Raw genomic sequence first — 20,961 nt, forward strand, 5'->3', positions numbered from 1 at the left:
CCCTTCCTGCCTTGCCCCAGGGGCTGCTGGAAGTCCAAGGAGCGTCAATCTGGCTCTCACCCTGGCCTCAGTGGAGGCCTGTGCCTCTAGTGACTGCTTCTTCAGGTTTAGATTTTTGCTAAAGCCAGCTCAACCTGTTGACTTTCTGTTATGTGTCGCTATCAAGACTCTTTTCTTAAGGTGAGTCACAGTTAGTGGAAATATGCTTTTAATTTTAAAGATATACCCATACTTGTATATGTTTACTAATTTAGACACAAATATATTTTTGTTTAAAATAGTCAAAGCCTTTTTTGCTATATTTGATGTACTTTAAGTGCTTGCAAAACACATGGGCAAGTAATTGTACTGAATTACCTGGTCTATTACCTTCATAAATAGCAGTAATAAAGCACATAGCGAACACTTAGGGAAGCATGCATTGTTGTTCTGGAGTTTATACTAAGCATCCACTGTCTTCTCTAGGTATATATTATGTTAGTCCCCTTTTCAAGGTTGGCCTTGAGGGAAATTTGAACATGTTGTATAATGTGGACATTCTATATTGGTACCCCTATGATAACAGGATGACCACTATGCTTCTTTCAGTAAAGCATACAATAGTGATCTAAATATATATATTTTTTCTGCCCAGGGAATGGATGCAAAGTGAATAAAGGATATATATTAAATGTCTCTTCTGAGAAATACACGTGAATTATGGGAAATATGAAATATGGTGACATTTATAGTCATTTAATATATTGAGACAGTGAAAAAATAATAACAGGGAAAAAGGCAAACTTGTGATAATTAAGGCATTTTATGGTATATGTTATATTTATGAGTATCTACTTAAAATTCTTTAAAATAATAATATTTATCTCTCATAGCATAACTTGATTCATTTCTGCAGCCATTTAGAATTATGTCAGCGTGATGTTTTTTAGACTATGCTATGAAGAGAGAGATTTGGTAGAATAATAATTTATTATTATAAATAAACTGTGCTACAACCCCCCCCCACACACACAAACTCACCCCTATTCTTTAATATGTCTGGTTTAAATTTTTTGTTTGTTTTGTGTTGGTTTTCAGGAAGTATTCTGAGGCTAAAAAGCTCAAAGACAACTGCTTAAATTTTTATTACCTGTTATAAGTAGTTCACGAGCAGCCTGGTTTTATTTTCAGAGTGCTTATTTAAAAATACTTTTCACCTCAAATGCAAAAACTATCCACTGAGTAAAATTTAGAGTTTTTCAACTTTTTGTATTCATTCATGCCTGCATCCATAAGAGATTTAGGATAAGACAGTTGTTGTAATCCTATTGAACATATCCTTAAAAGTTCTCTAAATTCAGATTATTAAATTAACCAGTCTAGTTCTCTCTGATTCTGAAATTTTCTCTCTTGAGGATATGTCACATCTACCTTTAATTTTTTTACATTATAGTTGTGCAGCCAGAACAGCATACATGTGACAGAAAAGCATAATTATATGTATTTGATAGGAATTATAAAAAAATAGAAATAAGATAAACATATTGTTTTGAAATGATAGAACTTGACTGCTATCTCATTTGAAGTTTTCATGACTTCAAATGAGATAGCACTCAGGCAACCTTTGAGTAAAATAGCTTTCTGTTGTTTGATTGAGTTAAGACTTTATTTAAATATGTTTTAGAAGTTTTTTTATATGTGTATATATACATAAGTGCATCCATTATACTGCCTTTTATAAAATAGTGCAGTTTCCTTATGAAAGAATGTGCTTGCTTTCCTTAAACCATAAAAGAATGGGCATCTTTTACATATGTGTTAGTACTTATTGTTCCTTTGCCTTGCTTCTAGAATATCAGAATGATAAAGGAAAATCATTAGATTCTCTCCATTTAATTTAACAGTTTAATTGGACAGAATCATTATATTTTCTTTTAGTGAATTGTGGGTTTCATTTTGAGTGAATCAAAATGCTCAGGTTGCTTATGAGGTTCAGCCCTTGGCATAATGTCACTAATGATTTCTACAGGACATTGAAATAAAGCAACAGGAAAATCTATCAACAAAGAGATATAAATGGAATATTTTTAGATCAAAAAATAAGATTCAAATCATTTCTATTAGAAGAAAAGGACAACAATGGGCAATTGCATACTTGATCAGTTTAAATGCAATCAAAATGGCAGTGACTGCCTAATTGCCAAAATAGCATCTGGCCCCATGGAAAAATGGGATGGCAGTTGTATTTGACAGGGATTATTGCCATTATGAAATTAATGAAGAGGTCCATTATGTTATGAAAGCAAAAGCTAGTCCATTATTTTTTCTCAAAAATGTCAGATTTTGTTTTTAATTTCAGCATTTTTTTTCCTTTAATATATATTTTCCTGGAGTATGCCTTCTGTTGATAACTTTTATTTTTCTGATGTAATTCCTAATTGGAAACCCCTTGTCCTTTCTAAATTCTTTCTTATGCAAAGCAATGGAACTTTTGCAAGTGTGTATGTGTGTGTTGACTGAGTGTGGTCAGAGAGGGCTGTAGAATTTATGGTTCCATTTTGCCTGAGATGAACACTGTTCTCCTGGTCTTTTAATAGTTATCTCTCACCAGTGAATACTTGCCAAAATCAATGGCTTTTTAAGTAGGCCTTTTTATTCTTTAACTCTTGATGTTTATACTTTCCTGAAACTTTATCCTTTCCAGTGTAGTATTTTATTCACCTTGTCACATAGCCTTTTATACTTATAAAATCAAAATCTACTTTTTCTATATTTTACACACTTCAATGTAACATGTCAATCACTAATTTAACAACCTCTAATAGATGCATCATTATGTCAGATTCCACACAGCTCATCACTCTAACCATCTAAATGTTCTAACTTCCAAATTTCTGTTAATAATAGCACTATTGCCTCCGCAGTTTGGCACTCCAACTCACATTATTTTTTCATCTTAATCCCCATCTAGAGTGTGCTTCATTGAGGAAGTAATATTTAACTTAGATGTAACATTGAAGGTGGGAAGATATTATAAAATTAGCTAATAATATTGGAGCTTAGAGACCCAGTGACCTCTGACTTTTTCTTCAGTTAGAGAATGCCTTGGTATTTCAATGCCTTAAATTGTCTTAAAAATACAATGAAAGACAAGCATCCATCTTTATAGAGCCTAGAGTCAAGTGATGTGAGTTTATGATCTACTAGGTATTATGGAATAAGAACGATAGGAATCCAGTAGGGACTAATACATTACAAATATTTGAGAATGGGTAGAAATTAGGCTGATCAAATTGGGGGAAGAGGGCATGGAAGATATCCCAGGAGTAATGTATAGTTCATATATAATCATGGATGGAAGCAGATATAAGCCTTGTGCCACAACTCTACCAGTGCATTGTACAGGAAGTTCATGATATGTAGGGAGAGATAAGGCTGTGTAAGCAAACCAGGCCAGAACATCTATTGAAGAATTTCAGTTTACAAATACCAATTATTCCTAAAATTTGACTTATATCCTAAAATTTATATATATATATATATATATATATATATATATACACACTCTCAAGAATGTATTTACTGGGTCTATAAATTTCAGTTAAACATTTATTTCTGAAACGTATTTTATGCAAATATTTAAATTGAGGTATATCATCATGAATGGAAATTTTTGGACTTTCTAGCAGTTAAATTAATTTTAATGATAAAAAGAATATGTAATTACTCACAGGCCTCTGAAAGCATATCTGTCTAGGTTTGCTGTCTGAATTTGAGAAATTCTGTATCATGTTGATAGACAACCACTAAGGCCTACTTAGTTTAATTATATCTCTGTGGATTATTTGACTGATTTATATTTAACTTTTAAAAATAAATTTATAAGTGTACAGCTGTATAGTATTCCATGGAGTTGTTTTATTTTAATTATTGGACCTTTGGGTGGTTACCAATCCTTTGATATTACAGGCTGTTGTATAGAGATTCACTTTGAATATATAAAATTCTGCACATGTGAAAGCATATTTCTGACATAAATTACCAGAAATGAAATTGCATTTGTAATTTTGTTGGCTATTTCCAAATTGCTGTCCATAAGGCTTGTATCAATATACATTTCTTCTAGTAATATATGAGAGTGCCTCTTCCATAAGTCACAAACAGACTGTACGTGTTTGTAAGCTTTTGCTGTGTTAACAAACAACCCTGCTCTCTCTGTGGATTATAATTTTTTTTCATGCATATGTTACATGAGGTTTCTGGGTTGGCTGTGGGTCAGTTGCATGTTGGCTTGATTGGAGTGGGCTAGGTTCCATTTGGCTCCAAGTGTTTTCTCATTCTGGGACCTAGGCTGATGAAGTAGCCTCTACCTGGGGAATGCTGTTTTCATGGTGGAGGGCAAAAACAAAACAAAACAAAAAAAGCAACTAGTGAAATCAAATATGCATTTAGAAAGTTCCATATTGCATTGACCAAAGAAAATAACACGTCTAGGACAAAGTCAGTAAGGTAGGAGGCAAACTTCTTTGGCAGGAAAACATTTTAAGGGGCAGAACTAATTATTTACGAATGAGTGATGTTTTCTAATAAAATGTTCATCAAAGATTTTATTTTTTTTCCACTCTGATAGACTAATATATTATTATCACCTTGTAGTAGACAATTGCATTTTTATTATAATGAAAGATGCTGAAGTTCTTTATTTGTTTACCAAGCCTTTCCTTTGCTTTGTACAATTTGTATTATTTGCCTCTTTTGCTATGGGGTTGATGTTTTTTTTTTTTCATTGATTTCAAAGAGCTCTTTACTTATAATGGAAAATAGTTCTTTCCTTGGATATTGTAGTTGTTGCATTTCTTTTGAGTTTTTTGGTGATTTTGTTTTTGTTCAGAAGTTTGTGGCGCTTATAATTCTGGGTTTATTTTTTGCTTTATGGTTTCTGAATTTCGATCCATTGCTAGTAAGAATTTCTCCAAATTATATTTGTTTGTTCATGTTCCTTTCTGAAAATGTATAATTTTGTTTTCTACATTTAGATCTTTGTTCCATTTGGAATTCCTGTTCCTATTCCTATTGGTCATGATGTATTCCAAAAGCTTTAGTTGAATGCCACCTATATCATTCACCCACCTCCTTTTCTTTTCCATTGGTTTTTCAATTTATTTGATGCTACATTGTTTTAATCAATGAGACTCTATGTTATGTTCTACTTTCTATTAAATTGACCATTCTTCTTCTTTTTTTCAGAGTTTTTCTGATTATCTTATTCATTTTTTTGAATCAGTTTTTCTAATAATTTAAACATATGCTGATATTTTAATTTTTAACTTATTATATGTATATATTAGGAATAATTCACATTTTTATTATACTGATGTGATGGTATCTATCCAGGAACTTGGTATGTCTTTCTGTATTTTAAAGATTTCTTCAGATAGGTTTTGTGTATGAGTGAATTTATTCTTTTTGTCACTAATGCTAATTGGCTCTTTCCCCTGTTAAGACTTAAGAACTTTGACTTATATATGAAAACTATTTGTTTATACATACTACCTTTGTTTCCTGCTGTAGTTCTAAATTCTCATTGTACTTCTGGGGTTTTTTTAATTTAATCTCTAATACATGATTTACTAAGTACATAAAAGCTAATTCTAAGTTCTTAAAAGTTCAGAAATTGGTTATCTCATTTTGAAATCATTTTTTTGAAACTTTAACTCTCAACAGAATTTTGTTTCACAATGCATACTTTTATCAGTCTCTCTTATACTGTAGATAGACTTTAAGAGTAGTTCTCTTACATAGTGGAATAGTCACTAGGTTTGTTATCAAAAGACCTGGGTTCAAATTTCCATTCTGCTTCATGTTAGCTATGAAATCAGAAACCAGGTTCCCCTCCCCCATACTTTCCTTTAAATTTGTTGAAAAAAACTAGAAAAATTAGTCTCTGTGAAAATTGTTGAGTTTTAGTTTATTTAGTTAGTGATGACTTTGTTGTTGTTTATGAAATTGGCAAAAATGTCTATACCTACACTAGGTCATAAGTCTAGGTTAAAAGTTACTTTTGCTCTGCCCAGGAAAGATGCTTAGTAAAACTTTAAGTATATCAATAACTTTTTGTTTCTCAGAGTATGCATAAAAGTTTTCAGAGTATATACTCAGTATAAGAACAATATTCTCTAAGTTATTTGTTTGTTAACATCAAGAGTAATTGCCCAGCTTTTAAGACTGGATAAATAAGAAGTTGGTTTCTCAATAAAGGAAGAACATTCATGACATTTAATATATGATTTTGTTTTCATAAGATATTTAGAATGTCGACCTATCTTACAAATGCTTAGAGTCTTTTAATCTATCACTAGGCTTTATGAAAGCTTTAGAAATAAGTATTTCTGATTTCAGATCCACGATTTCTTTAATATCAATTAGTGTTTAGTTTTTTTCTTTTTTAAGAGAAATATGCCATTTGACACCTACATAGTTCCTCAACTTCAGGGCAATTTACTAATATTAATTTACCTTTTTCCCCCTATTTTTGAAAGTAGGCAGTTTAAAAATTAAAATTTTAATATATTTATGGTTGGTTTTGAAAATAGTTATAATGGTTCTATAAATGCCTGTTGAGTAATTAAATTAATGCATTTGCTTGGTAATGTCTCTTTTCTTTCTTTTTTCATCTTGTATATAGTCTGAATTATTTTCCAAGTTCTGCAGTAATTCATTTTTGTTAACAGTAACATGAAAAATAAAAAAAGTTAGCTGTGTATTTGGTAGTAGACTTTCAAAGTGTCCATAGAATTCTTTTAAAATCTAGGTTTTCTTGAACACAGTTTACATTTGAGAATTTCTCACATTACAACCTGTTAGTTTGCCTGTTAATTTTTCATTTGATGTTTTGAATGTTTGGATAAAGGCAGAATCCTTTGTATTTATTTTCCCCCACATGCCAATAGCTGTTCAATCAGTGATGTAAAGTATTCAATATAGTAAGAAACTGCATTTAAGTATTCTCCCAATAAGATAATATAATAAATATAATTGTACTTATCATAGAAAATTAAAATAATGAACTTGAAAATTTAAGCACAAATTTTTTCAGAATCACAAATACACTGTTAAGTCATGAAATTAGTTCTTTTAAAAAAAGCATCATTTTTTTGTGACCAATTAAATTTTCCTGGTCATTTTTAGCTAAATTGAACTAGCTATCTTTAGTTAGTTAAAATTGTATTTTCCTGACTCTTTTATTGATATGTGATTTTAGAGTTATGCCATATGCTAGAGGGTCAAAATAAACGATCAACTGCTCTGAACAGTCTTGAAAGACAAAATAAATACATTGGATGAAACTGAGAGGGATAAGAAATTTTATTTTGGAAATAAAAAAAAAATAATTTCCAAAAGAGGAAATTAAAGGAGAGTTTAGAGTTGAGAGAGCCTTGGAAATCATATCCCTAAATTATTAGAATTGGGCAGGACCAGGTCATTAGCGCGGCAAGAACAGGGCTCTCTTGGAACATAGGCCTCTGAACTCTCTGCATAGCCATGCATTTTCCCAGTACTATTCCAGGTCTACGTAAACCCAACATTGTCAATGGGTAGCATTCTCATGACTGTGAGTGATCTTTATCTGTTGTTCATTTTGTTTACAATCAAAGGAGAATATAGAGAACAGATAAGTATAATCAACTAAAAATTGAACATAATTATTGAACATAATTCTTCAAATGCTTTCCTGTTTTAATCAGTATTAGCTTCCATTTCTGTACAGATTAGTTTACATAAAGAAATATTATGCATATTTATGGTGGAAAAACGTTTCTGAATAATGTGTACACATTATTCAAGGTATTTTGCAGACATTATCTAATAAGTAAGAACTACACCAATTTCTAGCAATTAAATAGCATCATAGCTTACTTTGTGGCTACTTCTAGGTAAAATATCAGCGAAATGTGCTTCTTGAGTTTCTTTCTAGGTTGAAAATTACTATGTAGGAAGTTTGGTGTACATCAGCACTTTTTAAAGGTATGGTCCCCAGTGGTGTAAGCCTGTAATCCCAGTGGTTCTGGAGGCTAAAGCCTGAGGGTCACAAGTTCAAAGCCAGCCTCAGCAACTCAGCAAGGCCCTAAGCAATTTAGCAAGATCCTGTCTCAAAATTAAAACAAACAAACAAACAAAACTTTTAAAAAAGGTCTAGAGTGACTCAGTATTACAATGCCCCTGGGTTGAATCCCTAGTGCCGAAATGTGAATAAGCAAACAAACAAACAAATAAATAAATAAGGTTCTGTGTAAATATCTTCTATTCTCATGGTTTATATGAATTCTTCACTCTTAGAAGCCTTCTGATTTGTTCATGTTCTTTTCATCCTCATCAAATAACAACCATTACCCATCACCCTGTCACAAGGAGAAATGATTGCATATTGAGTAAAAATCTAAAGCAAGCATAAATTCAGTTGTTCTTATTTTCCTAATTGACAACTTTCACCTGAAATATGTGATTTTGTAAGACAGAAATTCCATTGCCGAATAGTTGCATGGGAACTAGAAAATTAGCCCCTCTATTTTTCCTGGAATTCCAGAAATTAGAAATGTAATAGGAAGAACAATCCTTATAAATTATTCTTAATAGGAAAACCAAAGTAGAAGAAGGATAATACTAACCCTGGTATTTATTATCACCATACAAGATGAAAATACTATTTTTAACTGTTGTATAAATAGCCATCTTTTATATCAAGACATTTGCAAGAATGGTAAAGTCATTGGTCAAACGGAACTTTGTTTAAAGTTTGGACATTTGGTTAACATTAAACATACTTATTAGAATTTTCATATATTATGTTGTATTTCTGAGACATTAACATGTGTCACCTTTCAATATCTTTTAGGAGAGATGGCATAACTTTGGTATTCTCCATCTCTGTACTTATTAGTTTTGGGGTCTCCCTGTTTGTAATTGGGATAAAATGGGTACAAATCTCAAATAGTTATTTTGACTGCCAAGTGAAATACTATAATTTAAGTGTTTCTTATAGGTGAAAAAAGTCCCCTCAAAAAACAAAGACTCTCAATTTTTATATAATTTAAAGTTATTCTGTAGAAGAAGGTAATAAGATCAAACAGTGGAAACATTTGCTGGAAACAACATGATCTCTTAGAGAGAAGGATAAGATTGGAGTTTCCAAGGTAAAAGTGTTCATGAAGAATACTTTCTTCAGATATGTAATATGAAGGCAGTTTCTTGTCGTGTTTAAAACAAAACAAAACAAAACAATACAGAAATAGCATGAAAGTAGAAAAACTTTGAATTCGTCGGCTATTTTATATCAATTCTCTGGCAAGCATGTGTTACAGAGGATTGAATGTTAGGTCATTAAAAAATAAGATAGACTATTGAATTTCTTATGTGTTTTTCTGAAGCACTCCAATATTACAAAACTTGTCTTCTCCAACTCACTGTTTTTGGCTACATATGATACCTTAGTGGGTAAATGATGAGCTCCTTGAGTATGTTGTGAATGGTTCACAGATGACAGATGTACTTCAGCTAGAAGTTTCTTTTTCCCTTTCTTTTCTCTCTCTCTCTCTCTCTCTCTCTCTTTCTCTCTCTCTCTCTTTCTTTCTCTCCACTCCCCACCTTTTTAGGTGAACTTTAAAACCAAAGTAAAACATCCAGGACAAAAAAAGACATTTTTAATGCCTCTTATGTCAGCTTATCAATATAATTATAGTATTATCTGACATAAATATGCCTTAAATTCATCATGATTGTAGTAGTAAAAGTTTTATTTCTCAAAAATAGCCTTCCAATTTTCATAAAGTATGAAAACTAGTTGGATGGTAGGAATATAATCAAATAGTAAAGTGTAATCTGTACCTATGACTATAATTCAATTAATTTCAATTATTAAAGTAGTAGATATTTAACAATTCTGTCCTAAACCACAGGAATAAAAGATGTCCTTTTAAATGAGGAAAGACATATTAGAAATGCTTGCTTAAAGTGATACTTTAAAAGGGGTTAAGGTTAAATTTAGAAATCATTTGTTTATGATCTTAAAATTTCCTGTTTTCTCTCTGAGAATTCCCCAGCAGTGTTCTCTAGCATATATAATATTTCCTTTGCCTATGTGACTCTTGTTTTTACATTTGTAATGGAAACAACATGAGTTCTAAAAGCACACTTTTCCAGGTTCATTCCATTTTCTATATTACTGCTGTAGCAGTAGCAAAGAGACTCCTTAAATATAAAACTCTGTCATGGAGTTTCTATTGTATTCCATGCTTTGTCGCCTCTGAAGATGTGTTTGTTCTCATATATTTGTAGTTGTAGATCATATATATATATATCTCATACCATCTTAAGTGTTGTTCAGGTAAGTTTTCATCCCTCCTACTGTTCATTTTTATATTTATTTTGGTTTTAACTTCACCTAAAATATTTACATTGGAAGTCTTGGACACTAAACAATTAACTGGAAATTTTACTTTATTAGTTAATAATAATGACACACATTGCAAAATTTTCTAGAATGAGTCTTAAGTACATAGCCCTTAACAAATTGGTAAGCATTTAATACAATGCTAAAGAATGTCTCAATTCACATATATTATGAAATTTTCTATAATCCTACTTAGGATAGTATAGCATACATCACCCTGTGATGTTAGTGCTGATGTAAAGAATAAGAGATATGTAATCAGTTGAAAAATCTTAAGTTTTTCAGAAAACTGATAAAGAATTAAAGATTTATTTAACAAAATTAAGTGATAGACATGAACTATTTAAACATTTTAATATTTAATACAAAATCAAAAGATAATTTATAAGTAACAATAATCTAGTATTAAATGTTGGATTAATTAGAACATTTCATAAAATAACCAGGGTCAGTTTTTAACCAAAATATTTTAGAACTATCTTTCCTTTTGCTGACATTCTAATCTGACAGAAATGCTAATTTGATTTGTATTCTTCAAATGAAAGAAAACTTGCTTTCCAGAGAGGCATATATTTAAATGTGTATTTCATTCAATTATTAAATGTGGTTTTAACTTAGTGACCACAATATTTTATGAAATTTAATTTTTAATAAGTTACCTGAAAGTCTTTATAGGTCATGTAAAAAAGAGAGTACTATCTTGGGATTTTTCCAACTCTACATTCTGCAGGATGAGTTTCTTCTGTATTATACTGTCACAAATAAAACAGGTGATGGGGAGATCTGGCTTCAACAAATGAGCTACCAAACAGTCATGTGGCTTTAAATTTCTTTTGCCTATGTTTGAACTCAGTGTAAGTTAGGGCTGTGCACATCCACCCCTAACCTATACTATGTGAGATCCCTGAGCTAATTTATGTGCACCAAGTTCCTTATGAGTTTTGGGTTACATTATTTCAAATTATCATTACTAGTATTGTCATATTACATTGGATGAATTTTCTTGTCTAGTTTTTAGTCTATCTTAACTCTTTATCTAGATGATTGTACATGAAATAATTTGTTTTTTGTATGGCTGTAAGAATGTTTATAGAACATGCTGAGATCTAAAACTAACTTTCAAATCATTTCACATTTTCCTATATATTCTTTGTGTTTATTTGATGTTTATATTTATATATACACATATTAAGCATATATATTTCAAAGATTATATATGTGTGTGTATATGTATGTATTTGATACATACATATACACACACACATATATATATATATATATTTAAAACAAAGAGAAAGAAGATTATGAGATGGGCATCTTTCCTTTATATTATCTTTGGTCTCAAATACTTATACCTTTTCTTACCTGCTCTGGTGACCTTCTGAATTAAGAGTTTCAGAGAAATAACCAGAGGTAGTAGCTGTAGCAAGACAGCAGCTGGGACCATACGGATCTCAGCATCCTGCCTTATGGCCATTATCTTTGTTTCTATCTTTATGCTGCCACTATGTCTCCTCCTTGTGCTCTTCCTTCTCCTCTCCTCCCTGCCTCCTCCTCTTCCTGACTCCAGCCCCTATGGCTCCTTGTAACTTACCCTTCCTCTTCTTTCATTTTTTTTTTCTATTGCTACAAGATGAAACAAGATTCCCTAATTAGAAAAAAAATAAATAATTTTAAACTGCATTTAGCTCTGTAGCTACTATACTCCAGTTCCCATAACCAAGATTAACAATAGAGGAACAATATAATTTTTCTTTATATTATCAAATACAGTGCATTAGATTACTTGTCCTTTAAGGGCTAAAAAAAAAAATAGATATTTAAAACAGGTTCAACCATTTTCTTATTTTTCTATGTAGAAATAAGTTGTTGCCGTAATAAAAAAAAATTGATGCTAACTACAAGAAAAAAAAATAGTGAGTAATATCCCTCCCCCTGTTCCCTAACTGCTGAAAATTAAAATCATGTCAGCATCAAGTCATTTTTGCCACATCCCTTGTTAACAGCTTTTTCAGGGTGGGTCATAATTCTGTGTTTTGTTAGTGTCTTAACTCCATAGTGACATGCTGAAATCTCACTCCACGTTGATTTCGTAGTGTGCACATATATAATTTTAGGCCATCTTGTGAATGATGAACCTCATTACTAAGTTATCATCAACTTTGTCCAAAAATTTATAAGCTTTGAAGGAAGAATACATTTATTAGTATGAGAAAGTTAATAATTGATTTCTCTGTTCTGAATGTGTGTACGGTGTGTCATTGTGTATGTCTCAAAAAGTAAACTTACTGTCTGCCTGTCGCCAGAGGGGGGAAAAAAAAGTGGGACCTAATCAAACTGCTGTGGGGTCAACCCTTGTGGTTTTAAAGGCCCTTAATGTTGTCCAGCTGCAAAATAAAAGGAATTGGGAGGGGAAGTTGGAAGGAGTGGAGGGGGTGGGGGGGATGTGTGGAAAAGAACAGGGAGTCTGGCTTTTATTTTTTTTTTTTTTTAAGTGAGTTCAGTGCCAGCCTGGACATTGGCTGTGCAGACTATTGAGCTATTGTCTGCTCCATTTCCAGAATAGCCCCCAGTTAATCACTTCGGCTTTGAAGGGAATTTCCTCGTGGAATTCTCCACAGAAAATCTAATCAACTGACCTGCCCTCTCAACAATGGAAGGCTTTTTTTTCCTCTCTTTCCCTTATTGGGGCGGGCTCTGTAATGTAGCCTTTTGTGCAGAATGAACCCTCCCAGTAGGAGTGGAGAGCGTGTGTGAGTGACTGAGTGTGTGTGTGTGTGTGCATGTGTGTGTGTGTGTGTGTGTGTGAAGAATGCACACTATCTCATGTTGGTGAGTGTGTGCTTACTCCCTGACCAGATGCTGCGGTGCGGGGCAGCCACCATCTCTGCATGCGTGTCTGTGTAAGTGTCTCTCTCTGTGTGTATGTGCCTCTGTCATTTCATGTCAAAGGTACATTACCTGATTACCTTCCTCGCCTGCCAGATTTTTATCTAGATAATTGGAACTGCTATGGAGGCTGTGCCTTGCCAGCCAGCTTAGGATCTGTAAAGCCACAGTTTGTCCACCTTGTTATCTGTGGCTGCCTGGGCAGAGGAAATTAAAGAGACCCACAGCCAGGGGAGCACTTCCTACCCCTGACCTCCTCATCCGTCCCCCACTGGAGAGTTGGTCAGTACTATCTTTCCATTTGTGTTTTTTTGGTTTGGTTTGGATTTTTTTTTTGCTTGCCTGTGTGTATTATTTTGGCATGTGGATACCTATTCCCCTCCACATCGCACATCGTGTTTTATGGAGTTTGGAGCTGAAGAAACTTTGGTTGGGTTGCCAGGACATTCGCACCACTTTGTGGAAAGCACGAGCTAACAGTGAGACCGACAGAGTGAGTGACAAGTTGTTTACAGGTTTCCTTGAAGGGGCCTCTGCTATATTTCAATCTGTCAAAGTTGCTTTTCTTCCCTCAGAACAATGCCTGATTGTTGTGTGTGAGTAAGTGTGTGTGTGTGTGTGTGTGTGTGTGTGTGTGAGCGCGCGTGTATTCGTGCTTGTTTCCGTGTGTGCTCGGAGAGAGCCTAGAAAGGGGTGAGAAGGAATAATAATTCTTTGTGTAAAAATGCTATTATTAAATATCTAATCTTTTGCTTAATTAGTTAATAAGTGCAATTTGATTCGGGTTCCGTTATTATACAGACTTCTTAATCAGCCAGTGCATTTTACGAAATCACAAAATCATACTTTGTGTGTGTGTGTATATGTGTGTATGTATGAGAGAGAGAGAGAGAGAGAGAGAGAGAGAGAGAGAGAGAGAGAGAGAGAGAGAGAGAGACTTTTATTATTTGGAGGAGAGAGAGTATGGGAGACGTGTTAAATGAGTTGACTTCTCACATTGGGAATGTCTAGAAGAGAGAATTAAAAGGAAAGGACAGGCACCCTGAGGTTGTCTAGTGCCTTGCAGCCAGAGCGTGCGGCTCAGCTGAGGGGGGAGCGGCCAGACCCCGCTGCTGGAAGTGCGCTACCCCTTTAAGAGACTGGTCAAGGAGTCCTAGGAGAGAGAGAGAGAGAGAGAGAGAGAGAGAGAGAGAGAGAGAGAGAGAGAGAGAGAGAGAGAGAGGAGGGGAAGGGGGGAAGGGGGGGAGAGAGAGCTACAGAGAGATTGAGAGAGAGAGAGAGAGAGAGAGAGAGAGAGAGAGAGAGAGAGAGAGGGGAAGAGAGAGAATCAATTGGTTTAGAAGGTTTGGACTCACTTGACAGGTTCAGTTGGAGACGATCATAGGTGGCTGCTGTGACAAAGGGAAATTGTGCTTTTCCAGCATGCTTACTGACCCTGATTTACCTCAGGAGTTTGAAAGGTGAGTACAGTTTTTTTTTCCCCCCCTAATATATTGAAGTGCAACTCTCCCATTTTACAGTAGTCTCTGAATCAATTGGAAGATACTCCCCCAAAATATGCTTTAGCTAAGGCTCCTGAAATCTTGATAGCAGATTTTTGTTGTGGTTGCGGGGACCAAACTGAACTGATCTCCAAAGTCTCCGAGAGATTTCTGCTAATGTTTTTAGGTTACGTCCTATAACAGGAAATTAAATGAACATTAAGCATCTTTCTCCCCCACTCACGCTTCTCTCTTCCTCATTCAACTCTCTACTTTTTACATTCATTGATATTTTTCTGTCCCTTTCTACACATTTTAAAAATGCTTTTGTGCAGAGTGTTACGGTTTTCCAGCATCCCTGTCTCCTGTAATTTCTGGGGTGACAGAAGGTTTTAGTGGTAGTTAAAACGGAGGCTTATAAGTTCCTATTTGATCCTTCCGTAAAACTTTGGAAGCTGCTCAGTAGAGCACATGACCTTTTGTTGATATAAGAGAGCAGAGATTTTTTTTTCCAAAGAAAATTTAATATCCCAGTATATATTAGTAGATTACACTTGAGTGTCAAGGGGGGTGTGGAAAAAAGGGGGGGATTGGGGCTGCTCTCTTTCTGAGTTTTAGTGGCCACTTTTTGTGCTAGCTGTCTCAAGTCAATTTGGTTACTACCTTTTTTTTTCCCTTTGGCTATGATGATGATCAGTGTATTTGTAATTAAGTTGTTCCTATTTAGAGAAATATGTGCAATATCCTTCCATTTGATGGTGTTGCAAGTGAAGCAGGGCTTTGAAAGAATTTTAGTCCTCTTCATGTTCCTATAAGTACACACTGCAATTTTTAAATTTGAGTTCTTATCCCAGCATAAGTTCATTTTTTGAACTATAAATAGATTTTTGTTTGCCATTAAAAAGAATTCAAACTTTGTATTCTGTATGGTGAATTAAAAAAAAAAAAGCTAAAAAAAGCCAGGATGCATGATACCCAGGCTTTTTTTCATTTTCATGAAAGCTACCTTCTGTATAAACATTTGTTGTATCTGACTATGCAATGCAAGCTAGGTGCTAGACCAGCTGGTTAAAAATATGCTAAGTCAAGCTGTTCATCGCTCAAACGACTGAATTTGATATGAAAAGACGAAAAAAGAAAGGACAAAGATTAAAACATTCTAGAAGTGAAGCAGTGGAAGGGAAAAAGAGTATTCAGAATAAAATAACCCTTGGACATGGCCACATATTCGAGAAGCCAGTATCAGATCAGAGAAAAAAGTAAAATAGCCAACATGCATACTTTAATACAGTCTTTCTCTCATTTCCTCTTTATTTTTAATTAAAAGGTGCATCCTTACTCAATAAGTTCAGTGAATAATTGAGCTTTCTTAACAGTTTAGAATTATTTTTTCAAAGTTCTCTACATTAACTCTTTAGTTAGCCTTTATTTACAAATATACCCTTATTTCCTATGTAGATAGTGAAGTTGTTCACATTGGAACATACTATTGACTAATGTAGCAATTTGTTAATTTAACACAGTAAGTTTTCTAGCATGCACAGAGTAGCACTTAAATGATAATTTTCCTTAATTCTAATTATACTTTTTGAAAATAAAAGTCTGAATCTGATTTGTAAGCCTGTTAACAGATTGTTCTTATAAAAAGGTAGTTACATATTAACAGGCTTTAGCTTATTTCTCCACATAAGCAAGCTTCCTGCTGTGAACTTTATTTGTATTTTTTCAATTATCTCTTTTTAAACTAAACTTTTCCCTTTCGTATTCTGATGTTCAAATCTCTTAATATTTTCCTCCTGGTGAGAATTAATTTCTTTCTCTCTCTCTCTCTGTCTTTCTCTCTCTCTCTTTTTTTGTCACCCAGAGGCATGCTTTTCTAACTGGATAATTAAATAAGCAAGTGATAATCAATAGGATTATTAGTATGAATATCATATTTGGAAATATTAGTAGCTAAAATAATTTTGACAAATGTCATACAATGTAAAATTTCTTAATAATTTCCCCTGTGGTTGTAATTGGTAATACATACAAAAAACCTCAGTAAACCATTACTATTTGTTTACACTGAATTTGTACGGTGAGTGTATCTACAGTCACTCACAGAGTATATCATGCAGACACAATATTGAATATTTATTTTTTCAAAAGAGGTTCATATGATGCAATTACACTATCACATAGAATTGTGGTTTTTTTTTTTTTGCCTTTTCATCTGTTTGCAACTTTCATTGACTACATAGGTTATTTCTACTGTCTGTTAATTTTTATTCTATTTGCTCACCTGCCATAGATGAGTTTTCACTCAAACTTAGGAATCTGAAAAGAGGACTTCTAAATTTCTTTATGAAATAGAACTGGTATAGAGGACTTAAGTAAGTTGTTTGGGGCTCAGGTATTGTAGAAGTTTTACATGGTCATTTATTCCTTATTTTATTGGTATTCTCCATCCTCTGTTATTCTTTCCAACCTGTGGACTATTTGAAACTTTAAGAAATATTCAAAACTTAATTGTAAAGATCAAAAATCAGATTTAGATTTCTATACATCTGTATTTTTAGCTGTAGAAATAAACATGGTTAATACTCTCTCACTAATAAACAGTGGTTAAATGGTTAAGAAGTAGTAAGAGTTTCATTGTCTGTTAAAAACTATTCAGGAGGTAGAGCCCATGTAACAGTAGATTCTGAAAAGTAGAAAACTTGAAATATTGCACTTTTATTTTCAATCATCCCTGTCATAATTGATTATGAAAACAAAATTCTCAAGTGGCAGATGAATAGGCAAAGTATGTTCTGAAGAATTATTTGCAAAAAAAAAAGTCTTTTACACCTTGTTATTTAGAGAAAAATAAATGGCAACATGGTCTAAATGTTAGTAACAGCATCATTGCATGGAATATTTGAATTAAAAATCTCCTAAAGAACTCAATGAGTTTACACATTTAACTGAAAGAAAATAATGAAAAATTGTGACTTAAGGCTTTTCCTTTGAAATGTACCTATTTCTTGACAATTGTAGAATGAAAATATTTAAACTATTTGCCTTAAATTTCAATAATAGTTTGAACTAATGAATGAAAAATAGCCATTTTTGTTAGTGTATCAATAGCATTGTAGTGCTTTCCTATTTGATTATAATTTTAGGTTTATGACTGATCTACTTGTTACACTTTCTAATTGCTTCATCTTAGAGACTTAATTAAAAAGCAAGTAAAATGATTACTTGTGAAGACAGTCTGATAATGTCTAAAAGGGAAAAAAGTTGGGATTGAAGGTAGTAAGCTGAAGCAAATTAACCTTATAGTATCTTCTATTTGTTTGCTTCTCTCAAAACGGGTACAGATAATAGGGAACCTATTTTCTAGATATTGAGGCGTAAAACCTTCTCCAATAAAAATTAACTTATATACTTCATACTACCATCATATTTATTTGTGGTCATACCAACTAAAATAATTTTTTCTTATTAGAAAACTTTTAAGTGGTTTTCTGAAGAAAGAAATGCACCCTAGGTTCTATAAAAAACTAATTTGCAAAATTGCACTAAAAACTACTACTGATTGGCTGCAAGGATATCTTTGACATTATTGGTATTTTAATTACCTAAAGTTTGACCATACCAATAAAATATTTATTACCCAGACATTTATGCTGCTTAATTAGAAACATTTTCTTAAACCATTGTGCTCATGAGTGATGAGTAATTCAGCTTTGCAGATGACCTCTAGGTGTGAATCAAAGGAAAGTTATATGTCCAAATTGTCACCTAATGGCAATTGTAAACCTGAGAGTTTGATAATATATTTTGAGGATGTTCTGATATTTGTCTTTGATCATTTTACTACTGCCTTTTAGAGGAAAAAGTGTCTATAACTTATTATAGATTTTAATTACCATCTCAATAATTTGCAAGCTGGGCTAAGACCTTGGCTTGGAATGCAGCTTCTATGAAGTAGTTCATAAACCACACTTGTGTCACACACACACTGGAGCACTGTCCTGAGGACTTGGCAGGGAACCTGACTGATTATCAAGAACAATTAAGGGTTAAATGACAGGTTGCATTGTGTGTTGCTCAGTGTTTAGCAGGTTTGATAGAAAAAGAAATGCGTGAATATTATGATTACTTTACGTCTTGGTGCATTCTGATGTTTCTTAAGTATGGTAAGCATATGTTGAACTGTTTACCTGTTCTTGAGGAGCTTTTATCTAAAATCTGTATATGCATCAGAGACGAGAGAGTCAGAAAATAAGAACTGTTCTGATTCTTAGGAACATTACTCCTCCATAAAGTTGAAAGCTATTTCATATGGATTTCATTCATAGTGCATTTAGAAAGCAAAATTACATTCATGGGTGAAGTCTGATTTTTATTGTCTGTTCCTTCCACTATCAATTCTTCAGCCACCTAATGAGTATATTGTATAATGCAGATGTGCATTATGTAGTCTGAATGCCACCCTCTTTATAGATTAGTTAAATAAGTATAACTGATGGGTTTTGTTTTCTTTCATAATTTGTTACTCATTTATAATTTCAATGAGGTTAACCAATAGCATGGGAAATAAATCAATCTAAGTTTGTCTCTTGTACTAAGTCACATACAGTTTCAGTATGCCAGGTCTCTGATTCAGGTGATGGCAGTTAGATAAAAGGATATTCAGAGATTTCACAAAATCATGAAGTGTCTTCTTCCTGAAGGAAAAAAAAAATTTTGTTGAACAAGAAGTGGACTAAAAGCTTACAAAGTTTTTCCTTCCTTCCTTCATTCTTTCCTACCTTCCTTTTCATCATCATTTCTCTGACATGTAAAATTCAAATGCTGGGTAGATGAACATGATCAAGGGGTATTGCTAGAGTAGCAAAAAACATATAAAGACAGATCTTGTGTTGCTCAAGTGAACATCGTGTATTTATTTGGATATACTCTCAGAGGATGCTTCATGTACATTCATGTTCATCAGGAACTGATGATGGTTCCAGAGAAGACCTTTTTATCCTTTTGGACTTCTGTGTCTTCTTTTGCAGCTTGATGTTATCATCCCTTTCCTTTGGTGTTAGCTATTCTTCTCTTTACTTACTAGTTGAGAGTTCATACATCTCCTCTGGAGATACTGTGGCGTATGGTTCTGCTTGTCCAATAGGGGGGTGTTACATTTCTCTACATTCAGTATCCTTTTCCCTTGGAGCCTGAGAGTAAAACCTCAGCAGTACTCCCTGCCTTTGCCAGCCTGAGGAGTCAGAGACAAAGTTGTTCCCAGCTCTTGCGCCTTCATTGTAGAGCTGCATTCTGCTCATTGGGCTGCCGAGAAGGACCAGACCGAAACAAGATTTAGAAGAATTCTGGTGAGAACTGTTTATAGGGATATGGTATTTTAAAAGAATGTAGTAAACAAACAGAATTGTGGCATAAACAAAGATAATTAGCATAAACAATGTCGTTTTAGGACAGGTGGTTTAAAAAAACAAACAAAACAAAAAACCCAAATATGAACCCAATTTGAATGCTGCCAGTTTGGAACCACTGAACCTTAATCTGTACTTCATGAGAATTACCCAGGTTTGTTGATAAACTTGTTAACATGCGTTTTCTGTTTCTTTTGTATCATTTTCCGGTCATTATGCCCTTTTGTCACCCAGCTTGAAAGTAATTAATCTATTACAAGGTAGTTTAAGGACATTTTGCTCATAAAACATGACAGAAGGAAAATTAAAAACAAAAGCTTGTAGATGTTCATAGACATTTGAAATCAATGTCGAACCTTAAATCAATTCAAACTCGATCTTGGCTCATTGTATTTCAAATCTCTTTCTTTCATCTAACATTTCAGTCACTTGGCTCTTTAGAATTAATACATTTGCTTTTGTCTTGCCTTGAAAATTCAGAGATTTTTTTTTCTTTTTTGCTGGGGCTGAATCATCACTGGTGTTATGTATTTTTAAGTGTTGCTTATTTCTCTTTACTATTTTTCTCTATAACTTAGTGAAGGTGGAGCAGCAGTGTGTAATGTGTCTGGTGATCATGTAATATGAAGATGCTAGTTATTGAGCACCAGTGTCTAAACCTACTATGCCGGGATGAATTTTTATCTGGAGACTTTTAGGTTTATGACTAACTGACGTTTTTTTTTTTTTTTCTTAATTCCTTGCACTGAAATGTTTT

At 33.3% G+C, this 20,961-nt stretch overlaps 1 protein-coding gene across 20 annotated transcripts in view; it reads left to right on the forward strand.

Moving 5' to 3' along the window:
- Positions 1-20,961, forward strand: part of Sox5 (SRY-box transcription factor 5) — a 955,314-nt gene that overhangs the window by 551,354 nt on the left and 382,999 nt on the right. For 2 of the 20 annotated variants that reach the window (XM_021728810.3, XM_040280903.2), the window contains exons 1-2: positions 13,248-13,808; positions 14,678-14,775. The exons of 12 other annotated variants lie outside the window; for them this stretch is intronic. In XM_021728810.3, the coding sequence (XP_021584485.2) occupies positions 13,677-13,808; positions 14,678-14,775 (230 nt within the window). In that variant the 5' untranslated portion in view covers positions 13,248-13,676. Of the gene's footprint in view, positions 1-13,237; positions 13,809-14,677; positions 14,776-20,024; positions 20,145-20,961 lie in introns of those variants that run through there. 6 more of the 20 variants (XM_078015075.1, XM_040280902.2, XM_040280901.2 and 3 more) reach the window with 6 other exon arrangements.

The sequence above is a fragment of the Ictidomys tridecemlineatus genome, chromosome 6 (genome assembly GCF_052094955.1).
Source record: "Ictidomys tridecemlineatus isolate mIctTri1 chromosome 6, mIctTri1.hap1, whole genome shotgun sequence".
Classification (NCBI taxonomy): domain Eukaryota; kingdom Metazoa; phylum Chordata; class Mammalia; order Rodentia; family Sciuridae; genus Ictidomys; species Ictidomys tridecemlineatus.